Below are 14636 nucleotides of genomic sequence, written 5' to 3'. Positions count from 1 at the left end.
CCAGATTCAAACTGCTGACCTTTCAGTCAGCAGTCCTGCCGGCACAAGTGTTTAATCCAGTGGTTCTCAACCTGTGGGTCCCCAGATGTTTTGGCCTTCAACTCCCAGAAATCCTAACAGCTGGTAAATTCGCCGGGATTTCTGGGAGTTGTAGGCCAAAACACCTGGGGACTCACAGGTTGAGAACCACTGGTTTAACCTATGCACCACCGGAGGCTCCAAGAAAATAATAATAGTGTGAAAAGAAACTTCTGTCTTTTGATTTGAAATAAAGCTTCAGAGTTTCTTTTGCTTGGGCCATGTTAATTGTAATGTGTTTTTTCTTCTTTTTAAAATAATATCTATACATGAGAATTACAAGACAGCAGACGTGTACTCTTTTCTAGTAAGATTATTTGACCTATTTATGAACTATTTGATGCCATCTTGTATAAAAAAAACCAACCTGGTTTTGCTGAAAATTATTTTTTTTCCAATGTTCTGATGCCATCTGGTGGTTATTCACAATTTCTCTTCATGAAATATTTAGATTCCTCTTACCCATAAAATCACAATATCCCTCATAACCATGTTTTGGTCTTTGTGTGACTTATTATGAAAATGTGTATATGTGCATGGAAGAGTGTTTGTGCATCTCTACCAATATTTTTCAGAGTAAAAAAGGGCTGAAGCAACCTCAGAGTATAGTCACTAGGCAAGATGAAAAACATTATTAAGAAGAGAAAATACAAAAGCTAGGAGAAGGTACAACAGTTTGCTTTTACCAGAGTCTGTTGGGAAGGGCAAGATTTATCCCCTCCATTCCTTTCCCTTCTGCTGAACTAACTGAGTTTAAATTACTTTTGTACTTTGCAATCCATTTTGCAAAAAAATGGAAGTAAATTGTAAACAAAATGGAAGAGAGAGAGAAGGTGGTAATTGGGACATTTTAAAAGCAGCTGAAAAGTGGGATAACAAGGAATTAAATTGGGACCATCCCTGCCAAATCGGGAGAGTTGGAGGTACAGTTTAGTCCCAGGTTTAGTCAAACTTTTTTAATAGAGGGCCGGTTCACAGTCCATCAGACTTTTTTGGGGGGAGGGTTAACTATAATTTAAAAAAATGTACATATTTAAAATGAAGAATAATTTAACCAAATCTACCAGTATTTCAATGGGAAGAGTGGGCCTGCTTTTGGCTGATGAGAGAGTCCAGTTAATTAGGATTGCCTTCAAGTCATTTCAGAATGAGGACGGCCGCAAGTCTAAAGTTTAGGGCAGGGGACAAATAAATGACCTGGGAGGGCCACATCCGACCTGCGTGCTTTAGTTTGGGGACTTCTGGTTTAGTCCCTGAATTGATTATAGGAAATTTTTGAATCTCACCTGGAATGACCTTTGGGCAGCACCTCTTATTTCAAAATCAGCTATGGCCCAAACTGCTGTTTCCAGATTAGAGTAGATCTGTTCAATGACATTGCTGAATGGTAAATCAAAGCCTAAATATAATTGAGTCAATTGATTTATTTTGTTGGGGACAAGCAATTGCTTTTAAGTTAGCAACATTACAGATGAATTTAAAAGGCTGATCAATATAGTAAGTTGTTTTTTTTCTCTTACATCTCATTATAGTGAGATGTGTATGTGTGAAATAGACTGTGCCCCTTAAGATGTTATTGGACTGCAACTCCCATTGCTCTTGGCCACTGGCCAAAGAAGAATGAGTTGCAGTATAACAGCATTGTGAAGAGGTGTTTCCAGAAACAGTTTTTCCATGAAATGATAGCATAACAAAACCTATTGGAAAAGACAAATGTACATTCATCTGCACTCATAGTTTTCCGTATGTCTGGAAACAGAAGTCTAAATATGATGTATAGATCATAGAATCATAGAATCAAAGAGTTGGAAGAGACCTCATGGGCCATCCAGTCCAACCCCCTGCCAAGAAGCAGGAATATTGCATTCAAATCACCCCTGACAGATGGCCATCCAGCCCCTGTTTAAAAGCTTCCAAAAAAGTAGCCTCCACCACACTCCGGGGCAGAGAGTTCCACTGCTGAACGGCTCTCACAGTCAGGAAGTTCTTCCTCATGTTCAGATAGAATCTACTCTCTTGTAGTTTGAAGCCATTGTTCCGTGTCCTAGTTTCCAAGGAAGCAGAAAACAAGCTTGCTCCCTCCTCCCTGTGGCTTCCTCTCACATATTTATACATGGCTTTCATATCTCCTCTCAGCCTTCTCTTCTTCAGGTTAAACATGCCCAGCTCCTTAAGCCACTCCTCATATATGCAATTAGGGTGTCCTAAGACAGAATCAACTTGAAGGCACACAAGAACAAACAAAAATGAGGATTGCTAGGCTAATTCTATTCCAGGCTCTAAAGGCCCTTCCAAATAGCCACATAACCCACAATATCAAGGTAGAAAATCCCACAATATCTGCTTTGAACAAGGTTATCTGAGTCCACACTGCCATATATTCCAGTTCAAAGCAGATAATGTGGGATTTTATTCAGCTGTGTGGAAGGGGTCTGAGATGTCAAGCCAAAACCTGTGCCCAAGGGACAGCACAGGTCTATTGCAGGGGGCAGGTGCTAGTGGTGTCATAATGACTGATACTCCAATTGTCAACCACAATATGTCATTTATATTTTTAAAAGTGTAACAGGAAATTGTATATGCATGTGTATGTATATATACACTCATATTTACAGATCCACCACCAAAGCCCTACTTCTGGAAGACAATCATATTCGGCCACAAGTTATCACATATGATGAAGACACTCTTACACATATTCATGCCCAGAAAGACCACACCAAGACCTGAGACTGGGACCCTATCATATTTGTCTGTCTGTCTCCACTGTCTATCTATCTCACCTGGTTTTCAAGTTGCTCTATAAAGAAAAAGAAAAAAAACCCTTAAGTTGAAAAACTTACCTTGACCCTTTTGGCCAGTGAAAAATATTAAATTGTCTTGTATAGAAGAGTTGTTGTTTGACAGCTGAAACTTCAGATGGAATTCATAGTGTAGGCTGATATTTGGAATAGCCGAATAAGCGAGGAACGATGTATAGCCAAAGGCATCTATTCCACTGAAGCTAGGATAGGTAATGTTAATAGCTGTTTGAAAAAACAAAATCAAATGAAAGGGAAACATCTTTGTGAGAACAAATAAAAAAAGAGTCCAGTTCAGATGTACTTTTCTTGGCCAGATAATAGTTCAGAAGTGAAGAAGGGCAGTTAGGGTCACTTTCTCCTGCCTTGCTCTTGCTCATTGTAGACCAGATTTGGAGAGCTCAATCTACTAAAATTAAACATGTAATTTTGGTCGGGTGTAAATTTGGTTGGTAAGGTGTCATTAAACCTTGGTATGGTTTAAAGTTGCTCTGTCCATATTTATTTATTTATTTACAGTATTTATATTCTGCCCTTCTCACCCTGCAGGGGGCTCAGGGCGGATTACAATGTACATATACATGGCAAACATTCAATACCATAGACACACAACATATATAGACAGACACACAGAGGCAATTTAACATTTCACCTTCATGAGGGTATTTTGTCCACCAGAGAAGCTGTCGCTTCAGCGTCCATTTGTGACACTGATGGAATACTTCCTCATTAAGCTTTTAAAAAGCAATTTTATTAAGCTTTTAAAATGCAACTGCCCTCCTTCATTCACTGATTTTTCACTGACTTTTCCAGATGTTCTTGTCATTGTCCATTTGTAACCTTTTCATGTTTTCCCACTGGTTCTTCCATCTGTTTCTCGACTCACAGAAAAAACATTACAAGAGAAATGATAGACTAAATCTTCCCCAAAGATTTAAAGACATGGTTGTTCTGTTATGCCTTTGACTAGACAACCCCCCAGATAGCTTGGCCCCAACTAGAACCCAATGCAATATACTATTGTTCTGCACTTAAATTTAGAATGCTCTATTCTCATACTGCCCTCTATCCCCACTGCTGCCATATGATTTATGCACTTTATCCATCAGCCCTATCCTCACAATTGTTTTTGCACCAGTCCGCCCACCTGTTCCCAGAAATGGATTGTTATTGTAGGGCTCATTGGTTGTTGGTTGATGTTTGCTTTTATATTTTGTTAAAATGTTGTTTTTTTATTTTGTTTTATGTTGCCATAGACTGGGGACTTTACAAACGTTAATGGTCTGCCGTGCTAAACCATGCATCCTTTCTTTGCTAGGTAATAAGAAACCTGCTAATGAAAGATGAAAAAGAAGGCAGTAGAGAAAAAAGTAGGCACTGAAGTTAATTTGCAGAACAAGAGAAAGCTTTTGTTGCCCTTTATAGCAGACTAGCTTCATTATATTTCCATCTTCCTGCTGTTTCTGTCTGAAGTTAAAGGGTTTATTGGGTTTTGCATTTCTCTTACCATCATTACAAAGAATTCCAGTTCTTCCATAGGGGCAGAGACATATAGTGTCTTGGCCGGATTTGGGAACACATGTTGCTCCATTCCCACATGGGGTTTCTGCACACGTTGAAAACTGGCATAATTTTCCAGAATAGAGGGGAGAGCATTCACAGAACCAATTTTCTGTATCACTGAAAGATTAAAAGAAAAATAATCAGCAATCTCAGGAGTTTTTGTAATTTACCTGAGGGAAGTGGAGAATTTGTTAATCTTTTCTTTCTCAAATACAATACTTGGCAAACAATCTGTCAAAATCTGCTTATTCCTTTGCTCAAGGTTGAGAGATGTTTTACAACTTGTTTTATATGTGTATCTTTCTTGATACTTTATAATTTCACTAAATAAGTTCGAAATCCCTTTTAAATAAATACAGTGTTTCTATTTTCTGTTTATTCCCATTGATTTGTCAGCTTGTGTTATTCTCTGAGAGCTGTTTATTAAATATTTGTAGTGTCACCCCAGTTAAATGCCAAATGTTCTGTGCCAAGGTTGAGAAAGGCTGCATCAATACACAGGTTAGCACAAGATGGAAAACATGCACACACATTCCTCATGTCATCAGGCTGCAACTCCTATGATTCCTCCTGTCCTTTTTCTCTCAACCAACACTGCTAAAACTTAACTTGTAACCTCATCACTATACTCACAAGCTTTGCATTAGCTATTCACAGAGAGAGGCTTCAGATAAAGGTTTATTCCCAGGCGCTTCACTCTACACATCTGAGAAAGTAGGTTTAGTCTATGAAAGCTTATATAAACAACGTTCTTTTAGGGTGCATCTACATTGTAGAAGTAATGCACTTTGATGCCATTTGAACTGCTATGATGAAGTTTTAGGGAATCATGGAAGTTATAATTTGGTAAAGGTACCAGCACTATTTGCCACATAAGGATAAAGATCTTGCAAAACTATAATTCTCATGATTCCATAATCCTGAGCTATGGCAGATAAAGTGATGTCAAATTACATTCATTCTACTGTGTAGATGCACCCTAGCCTCTGTTGTATTAGAAGGCCCCTTTGCAAAGTAAATTTCCTTGGCATGTTCACATTCTGATCACATCTACGCAAGAGCTAAATTGGTCTTGAAGCCAGTTTGAGATGTCTACAAAAATGTAGACCTCCAATGTAACCTCCAAGTCATATCCAGTCAGAAACTCTGTTTCCAGATGAAAGCATAAAATCCACTGCAGCTCATCAGGGTATAACCCATAGAGTGTTGCAAATTGGAAGAAGCATGCAGAGTGCTTGTCAGGACAGGTTTAATGCTTCAGGAGTTGCAGGGAGAACTCGGATATGAAGCTTGAAGTGAAGGTAAACAAATGACTCTCCCTGTCAAGGAAAGCCAAGTATTCCCATGAGAACACTCCATTTCAATGCCTTGCCCTACTGCAGACAAGTACTGATCAGCTTTTATCAAGCTGAGAGGAGCAAAACCACAATCCTGGATTTGGATGACTCCAAAGCAGGCTATATTTGCAGTACCATAGAATCCAGTTTCTGTATTCAGATTATCTGCTTTGAACTGGATTATATGAGTCTACACTGCCATATAATAGATTTTGAAGCAAATAATCTGAATTCAAAAACTGGATTATACGGCATTGTAGATGGAGCTTTGTGGGCTCTGTGGCAACTTCCAGTCAGTTCATGGGATGCCTGTATAGGCACTCTGAAGTGAACTGGATTTTTAAAATTTACATCCTGACCCAGAATAAATGGCTGTGTGGACACAACCCCAGCAATCATTTTAGCAGGATTAGTAACCATGCCAGGATCAAAAATCACAATATAAGCCTGACTTGTTTCTGGGAAACTGGAATTCGGAGAGCTGGTGATGACTTTTTATGCGTGTAACAGCTTATCTGTGTTTTAGCTATACTATCTCACATGGATTCAAGACAGATATTTATTTTACCTTGTTCTGAAAAAACTCAAGTAGTATATGCACTCCTCCAGTTTTATAATAACCCCATGAAGTGTAGGCTGAGAGATGATGATTGCCCCATACTGTAAATATCATGAGTGACTGGAAATCTGAAGTCTGATCTTCTCACTTTTTATCTCATATTGCATCCACTCATGCAATCCTAACTGTCTGCAGCATGGTATCAATGATCATGCTTTGCTCCCAGCATTCATTATGCAAAAGAGGCATTGCTCTTGAAAATAGATAATATCCTAGGTAGTACTTGGATGGGAGCCTACCAAGGAATACTAGGTGTGGTAGGTTATATTTCAGAAAAAGGCAAGCCACCACTGATAAAACCTTATGGAATATATGGAATCATCATGTTGACAGGTGGCTGGAAGACAATGTAGAATAGTAAGTAGTCCTTGAACTTAAATGTTGCCTGCATAAATACCCTCAAGGCACCAGATCTGGTTTGATCTTAAAAGCTAAACAAAGTCAGCTTTGGTTTCTACTTGGATGGGAGACTGCCAATGAATATTTGAAACTTTCAGTTACATTTTAAAGGAAGGAATCGGCAAAACTACCTCTGAGTATTTCTTCCCTGAGAAAACCTTATAAATAAAATCTGATAGGCGGCTTGGAAGCACATAACACACAAATACACACACCTAAACTTCCCAGTTTCAAGTCTATCTCTCAGATTAGCTCTCAGATTTTATTTATGTATGGAAAAAATGTTTATGCAGTCTTTTGAAGTGAAGCCATCCCAATGCATTTTACAAGCAAAATTATAGATATTATCAGATTATAAAACCATAAGCAGAATACAGTTAACTAAAATGGCAGCATAACATATTTCTATAAGTAACAGCAGCAGTAACAAGTCCAACTTATAAAATTAAAACCCATAAACTTTCTTTTAAAAAGCAGATTTAGCATCTAGGGTGCTTGCACACTGAAGAAATTAAAACATGTTGGCACCATTTGAACTACTATGGACCAAAGATATGAATTCAGGGAAGCCATACAAAGTCTTCAGGCTTCTCTGCCAAAGAATGGTGGTGCCTCATCAAACTACACATCCCAGAAATCCATGGCATTCAGCCATAGCAGTTGAAGTGGTATTGAACTGCATCAATTCCAAAGTGTACATGCATCTTAGCTCAGGAGAGGGAACAATATAGACCTCTAGAGCTTGTTGCAATGCATTTTCCAGAAATCCTACCATTTGTCATCATTGGCCATGATGACTAAGGTTGCTGGTTGTTGAAGTTAAAAAAAAAAAGAACATGAAAGGATTTTCATCCTTGATCTATGCCAGTGGTTCTCAGCTTGTGAATCCCCAGATGTTTTGTCCTTCAACTCCCAAAACTCCTAACAGCTGATAAACTGGTTAGGATTTCTGAGAGTTGTAGGCCAAAACACCCACGGGTTGAGACCCACGGGTTGAGAACCACTGTTCCAAGCCATTATAGATAATTTTAAAATAGTCAGGGATGGATGTACACTTCTTATGCTACTTTATGCCATTAGGATGGTACTGCCACAGAAACGACAGTATTGCTTGCACTCATCAACTTAATACATCTGAACAGCAGACATATGAGAAAGACTATAAAATTGATCACTGGTTTGAAATAAATTTAAAACATACTAACATCAGGATTCAAAGGTGCTCATCAGTACTTTAAATTCAGACTATCTCAGAGATGTACTAATGATCACTCATTGTACAGAATGGGTAGTGAGCATTCTGTTCACCCAGAAATGGGAGCAAGTACACTGTACATTATATATGTGCTGAAGCAGCCCCCCCAAAAACCACAGAAAATTTGGAAATGTATGAGAACTTTATTTTTCCTCTAAGCTATGATGAACTCGTTTCAGCTTGTAATTCTTGGCTTGAGGAACAAACAATACAATATAATATAGATCAGAAACAACTTGAAGGCACACAAAAACAAAATATAATATTCAAAATGAAAATAAGACATACAGTTGTGTTCATAGAAAAAAACATGCAAATGTGAATTTAATATAAAACACAGTGTTAACACAGTCTAGTCTCTGAAGTGACTGGACTGAATAGCCTGCACACATCTAAAATATAAGCAAAGCAAGGAATCGCCCTCACCCCATTAAAATAAAACAAGGCAGATACAACAGATCAAACAGACAACAGTGGAAATGTGAAAAGTAGTGAATTCAGTAATATGAATTTCATAGATGTGCCTGTTGCTACACAAATGCTTGGCCACAAGCTAGCAGAAAATTGGGAAACTCAGAGATAGTCTCCTTAAAAAATGAGATTGACTGCTTAGACAATGAAAGAAAATATATAGCCGGATTTGGAATAGAAAATCCATAGAAGAGGAAGCTGCATTTATTAAGGGGTGAAAATAAGTAACTCTCCTGACTGACAGGGATGTGCCTAGCAGTTCATTAGTGTGTTTCAAAGCTGCCCACCCGCAGTTCCAAGGCAGAGAGAATCTCAGCTGGGAAGCCCACCAGAATGAATCTTCTTGAATAATGCCTCCGTCAGAATGACTTTTAAAAGGACACTGCCATCAGCTGCAATAATAAGTGTCTATGAATAGCCCATTGTATGTAAAGAGCTACTGCTGGAGAACAGCACAGAGAATGCCAGTGGATTGTCACTGCAGACCTTGCATCTTCAATCATTTGGATCCCTGTGGTGTGCTGCCCATTTGATCAGGGAGGCAACAGTCTTTCAACTGCTAGTCACGGAGGGTTCAGTCTAGTGAAGTTGTTTTGGCCTTTTTTTTTTTTTGTAGAATCCCACAGGCTAAAGTTGACAATGTTGTTGTTCAGTTCCCATTTGGTCAAATGGGCTGCTTGCAGTTGAAAACTGCCTGGCAGCTTATGTCTACAGTGCTGATATGGTACCACGAAGAAACAAGGCCCTAGACCAGGGGTGTCAAACTCATTTTTACCGAGGGCTACCTCAGTCTTATGGTTGCCTTCAAAGGTCCATTTGTAATTGCAAGACTGTATATCTGTAACTATGTTGCTCTGGCATTGAAAGACTCGCACACCACTTAAAATGATGTGGTGAGCCACATTTGGCTCCCAGGTCTTGTGTTTGACATGTGTGCCCTGGGCTGAGATTGTTGGGGTGCTTTGGAGGGAGGCAATATCAGCTAACTTCACAGTGTTGGTGTCTCACCAAATTACAACTTCCATGATTCCATAGCACTGAGCCATAGCAATCAAAGTGGCACCAAACAGCATTAAACCCATTAACTTTCCTTTAAAAAGTCGACTTAGCATCTAGGGTGCATGCACACGGTAGAAATTAATACATGTTGGCACCATTTGAACTGCTATGGACCAAAGCTATGAATTTAGGGAAGCTATACAAGTCTTCAGGCTTCTCTGCTAAAGAGTGCTGGTGCCTCATCAAACTAGATATCCCAGAAATCCATGGAATTTAGCCATAGCAGTAAAGTGGTGTCAGACTGCATCAATTCCAAAGTGTACCTGCATCTTAGGTCAGGAGAGGAAACAGTATAGACCTCTGGATCTCGTTGCAGTGCACCTCCCAGAAATCCTACCATTTGTCATTATTGGCTATGTTGGCTAAGGCTGCTTCTTGTTGTTCAAAAAAAGAAAATAAAGACTTTCTGTATATATTTCAGATTTCAATATTAATGTCAAAAATACATAGGATTTGTGCTACATTAGAACAGTAAAGACAAATATCACTTAAGTAAAAAAAAATTAAATATGAAATAACCAAACAAAATAAGGTGTAAACACTCAACTTATCTGGGAATCTGCTACTGCAACACATCCAATGAAGTGGTTTAAAACCAGTATAAAAATATTAGGACTAAGTATGTTCCAGTCTACTTGGAATATATGAAGCTCATTCCAGCAGCATTTAAAAGAACTGGTCCAGAAGAACCTTGACTCTCAATGTGACCACAATCTCTTAGTTTGAAGAAAAGATGCACCCTCAGTTTGAAGAAAAGGTGAGTGGATAGGAAGATAGACTGGTAGCATCTAAGGGGCATCTAAGACAGGTCTCTGTTGAGCAGGAGATGTGCAACAGAGAAGTATGTTGACTAAACATACTTCATACAATGAAGTATGTTTGGTCAAGGAAGTTTTTTGTGGTTTAGTAGGAGACATTAGAACTTTCTGCCTGAAAAATCTAAGTACCCTTACCTAAACTGCAGATCCCAGGAACCCATAGTATGGCATTATGGTAGTTATAGTGGTATCATAGGAATATAATTTTTCTGTGGTGGCCCCGTGGCTTTGGAATGCCCTCCCTATAGAGATAAGATCAGCCTCCTTGCTGTTAGTATTTCGGAAAAAACTCAAGACATGGATGTTTGAGCAAGCATTCGGCTAATCCGATGCGATGAAATCTCTGATCAAGGACTGGCAATCACAGACAACGAATTTGGATTATGATTTTAATTTAAGAGATGCATTGGTCTGTATTGGTGGCCCAATACTGTGTATTGTATATGTATGTGTTTGATATTTTTAATTGGAATATTGTTGTTTTTAAATGTTGTAAACCGCAATGAGTCGCCGTTTTAGGCTGAGATATTAGCGGTATACAAGTGTACTAAATAAAATAAATAAATAATTGCACAGTATGAAAACAATAGTTTAATTCATTGGATTTCCATTGGTTTGCTGGAACTGTTTGTTAAAATTGTTAAAAGATGTGGATACTGATGTAGTTTAAAAGAGAAGCCAGGGTAGGGACGGGAGGAGGACACTGGAGCTGAAAAGGAAGATGGAGAATTGAAGGAGGAGAGAAGGACGGGGAACCAAAGACAGGAATAGGATGTACAGGCCCTACAATATATTTTAAATGTTGAGTGTTAGTGCATCTTCAACAGTAAGTCCATATGTTCCCCATCCTAGAAGAGCAATGAGAATCTTTCCAATATTTTTAGGAAGTAAAAGAAAGCATCAATTCTGCTTTTTTCATTTCTCAAGAAATATTTTAGTATAACAGAGAATGATGACATGGACTGCTCAATACTGTAGGCTGACCTTTTACTTTCACTTATGCTTCAGCTCTTTCTTCGTTGCATGTATTTTTGATGATATCTGTACATTATGAAAGCTATTTAAAAAGCCATAAAAAGTGTGAAATCTAATGCTATGAAGCTGAATGTTGACATTTTTCAAATGTGCAGTGAGTGTGATTTTCAGTTTGGGGGCACTGGAAACAAATGTAACTCGACAATGCACCAGATGAACTGATTCACAGAGTAATAGGGGAGAAAAACCTGTCGTACAGCCTGACCTTTAGAATTGATTCAAAAGGTCACTTGCTCTTTATTATCCCAAGTCAAACAGGGTGAAAAAGTCCCAATGGGATGAAGGCTCTTTTAGAATTTGGGAGGCTACCTGGGTTACATGATAGAGTGACTTGATTTCTCATCTGAAAAATGTCTGAAAGGCCACCTCACTTGCTCTGTGAGATACTGCAACATGCTGTTATTGGGGCTACTTTGAAGAGTATTCAGAAACTTCGTATCAGGATGGTTGTATCAGCCTGGAACTGGCTGCTTCAGCTCCCTGCCATAAAGAGGGGAAGGTTGGGAAGATGAATTGAGAATATAGTATGGATAAGATGATCTCTTCTTTTGGAAAATTGAAACTGCAGTAAAACCACTGTGGGAACAGAATTTGTCCAGTAGAAGGAGGGATGATAATTGAGGTCTGATATATAAAGGGTGTGAGTGGGAAACTTTAGAACTGTTTTACGATTTTGGAAGGATGGAATAAATGACTTGTTTCTAAGGATTTCCCTGTATGAATGTGTCCCAGACTCTGAGGTTCTCAGTAGAGTCCCTTCTCTCAGCCCTACTTCCCTTGCAAGATGGTTGGTAGGATGCGAGAGAGGACCTTCTCAGTGGCTGCCCCTCATCTCTGGAACTCATTCCCCAGGAAGATCAGAATGAACCCCTCTCTGTTGTTCTTCCGACAGCAGGCTTAAACCTTTTTATTCAGGAAGACTTTTAAGACATAACATTTTGAAGAATAAGTGCTGCATGTGGTTAGGAATTATTTATACAAAACCTATAAATTGTAGATCTACCACCTTATCACATTGAAAAATCTCCCCAACCCCGCTGGTAGGACACTTCGGCCTCTTTTCTAGCATGGAGAGGTACTGAGCTCATTACACATGTTAAACTATTTCTGGCTGTCATGCATAGTCCTCCGTAGTTGGAAAGAGGCAGAAGTGTCCTGAAAGGAGGAAACTCCGGCAATTGACCTCATTACATTGAGAAATTTCCCACTCATAGGACACATCAGCCTCTTTTCTAACATGGAGAGGCACAGAGCTCATAACATGTTCCAGGGTTCAAAAGAGGCTGAAATGTCCTGAAAGGAGGGAACTCTGAATACGGGCCAGCAATCATGTTCAGAGCTCCCACCGCCTATTGCACTTTACTCCCATGGTTCTAACTAAAAAACAGGTGAGATGGAAACCATCAAAGTTTACTGTCCTGTTTCATTACCCAACCATCAGCAGTCTGTTGTATCCTATGGGCTTTGATGCAGAACCATAGGAATCCATATGGAGCCCCTGGTGGTGCAGTGGGTTAAAGCACTGTGCCGGCAGGACTGAAGACCGAGAGGTTGCAGGTTCGAATCCGGGGAGAGGCAGATGAGCTCCCTCTATTAGCTCCAGCTCCTCATGCGGGGACATGAGAGAAGCCACTCACAAGGATGATAAAACATCAAAAATCATCCAGGTATCCCCTGGGCAACGTCCTTGCAGACAGCCAATTCTCTCACAACAGGAGCGATTGCTCCTGACATGACAAAAAAAAAAAGGAATCCATGGAAAGCAATGGTTTTAATCTGGATCACTGTCTCTTGTATCCTATGGGATTTGGAGCAGAACCATAGCATCCCATGGAAAGCAATGATTTTAACCTGCATTACTCCCCGTTGTATCCTATTGGGTTAGGTGCAAAACAATAGGATACCATGGAAAGCAATTATTTTAACTTGGACCACTGTCTCCTGTATTTGTTAGTGTTTTGTGTAGAACAATAGGATCCCATGGAAAGCAGTGGCTTTAACCTGACTCTTTGTCTCTTGTATCCTATTGGTTTTGGGCAAAGCCATAGGATCCAATGGAAATAACTGGTTTTAAACTGGTATCAGTCTAATGTAAGAGGTCTTGTGCAGGATAAGAGAGCTCTTGGTTTTCAGATATTGTTATTTCTCCTGATGAAATGTGTGAATGCATTGCCAGCTCTTTAAGTTTCCACCTGTGAGTGTGATGGGGAGGCAGAACTCCAAACAGGGAGATTCTCTCCCTTAAAGGGAAAGTCACCCGTGCTTTCCCCTCTCAATGTGATGAGGTGGTTTGTTCTGTGTGAATTCCACCACAACATGTGAATCTCAGAAACTACAGTGTCCCTTCCTGAGTAAGAGGTTCAAGGTGCTCATCAACTGGAAACCTCAATTGAAGTAAAATTTATATAGATGGATGATAGACAGAAGATAGTGGTTTTACTACACGATTTATTTGCTCATTAGTATAACCTGTAGAAAGAGGAGTATTTGATTTCATAAATGTCTGAGGACAGGTAGGACAGGGACAATGGAGTTGTTTATTAGACCTTACTAATTTGTTTTCCTCCCCAGAAGCACAGAGAATATGCTCTGATAGGTTTGTAAGTGGAAGTAATTAATATCATGCATTGCATACTGAACAGGTGCCTCCAGCTTTATCATTGCAGAGTTTTCTGGGTCTGCAATTTATCCCTTCTGCTTTTGTTGGCAGCAATTCAAAGGAGTTGTTTGCACTGAAACAAGATTGCATGTGTGGAAAAGGGCATGTGGAACGTGGCGCACGGGAGAGGCATACCAAAGTGGCTGCAATACGGGAAACCACCAAACCCATCTTGAGCAGCCCAGATTAATCCTCCATCTTGTGAAAGCTTATGCAGTCTCCCTTTGAAGGTAGGTATAATTATCTCAAAGCATCCTGTTTTTGGAGTGATGATTTCTTGCAATTATCTTTTCCCTTTTAACCCCCATAAAAGTCAACAAGGGATTTCACATTCATCTCTTATGTGTAATCTTTTCAAATTTTTCAGAACCCCCGTCTCCATAGTCATCAAAAACATAAAAGGGTTTTCTAAAGGAAGTAGAAAATAGTTTTTTGTTGGTTTAATTGTTTCCAAGAAGCATTTGGCTCAGTTTGAAAGCACTCCTTTGCTCTGCCATCAGGTACAGTAAAAGCCAATAGCTTTCAGAACAGTATCCCAAGAT

General features: G+C 39.3%; 1 protein-coding gene across 3 annotated transcripts in view; it reads right to left on the bottom strand.

The window, feature by feature from the left end:
* The window catches only part of EYS (eyes shut homolog), a 1026188-nt gene that overhangs the window by 28292 nt on the left and 983260 nt on the right, over positions 1-14636 (bottom strand). For all 3 annotated transcript variants that reach the window (XM_067468024.1, XM_060752827.2, XM_067468032.1), the window contains 2 exons: positions 4387-4559; positions 2922-3104 (listed from right to left, as the gene is read on the bottom strand). In XM_067468024.1, the coding sequence (XP_067324125.1) occupies positions 2922-3104; positions 4387-4559 (356 nt within the window). The remainder of the gene's footprint in view (positions 1-2921; positions 3105-4386; positions 4560-14636) is intronic.

The sequence above is a fragment of the Anolis sagrei genome, chromosome 1 (assembly GCF_037176765.1).
Source record: "Anolis sagrei isolate rAnoSag1 chromosome 1, rAnoSag1.mat, whole genome shotgun sequence".
Lineage (NCBI taxonomy): Eukaryota > Metazoa > Chordata > Lepidosauria > Squamata > Dactyloidae > Anolis > Anolis sagrei.
This window is presented reverse-complemented; position numbering and strand designations above follow the sequence as displayed.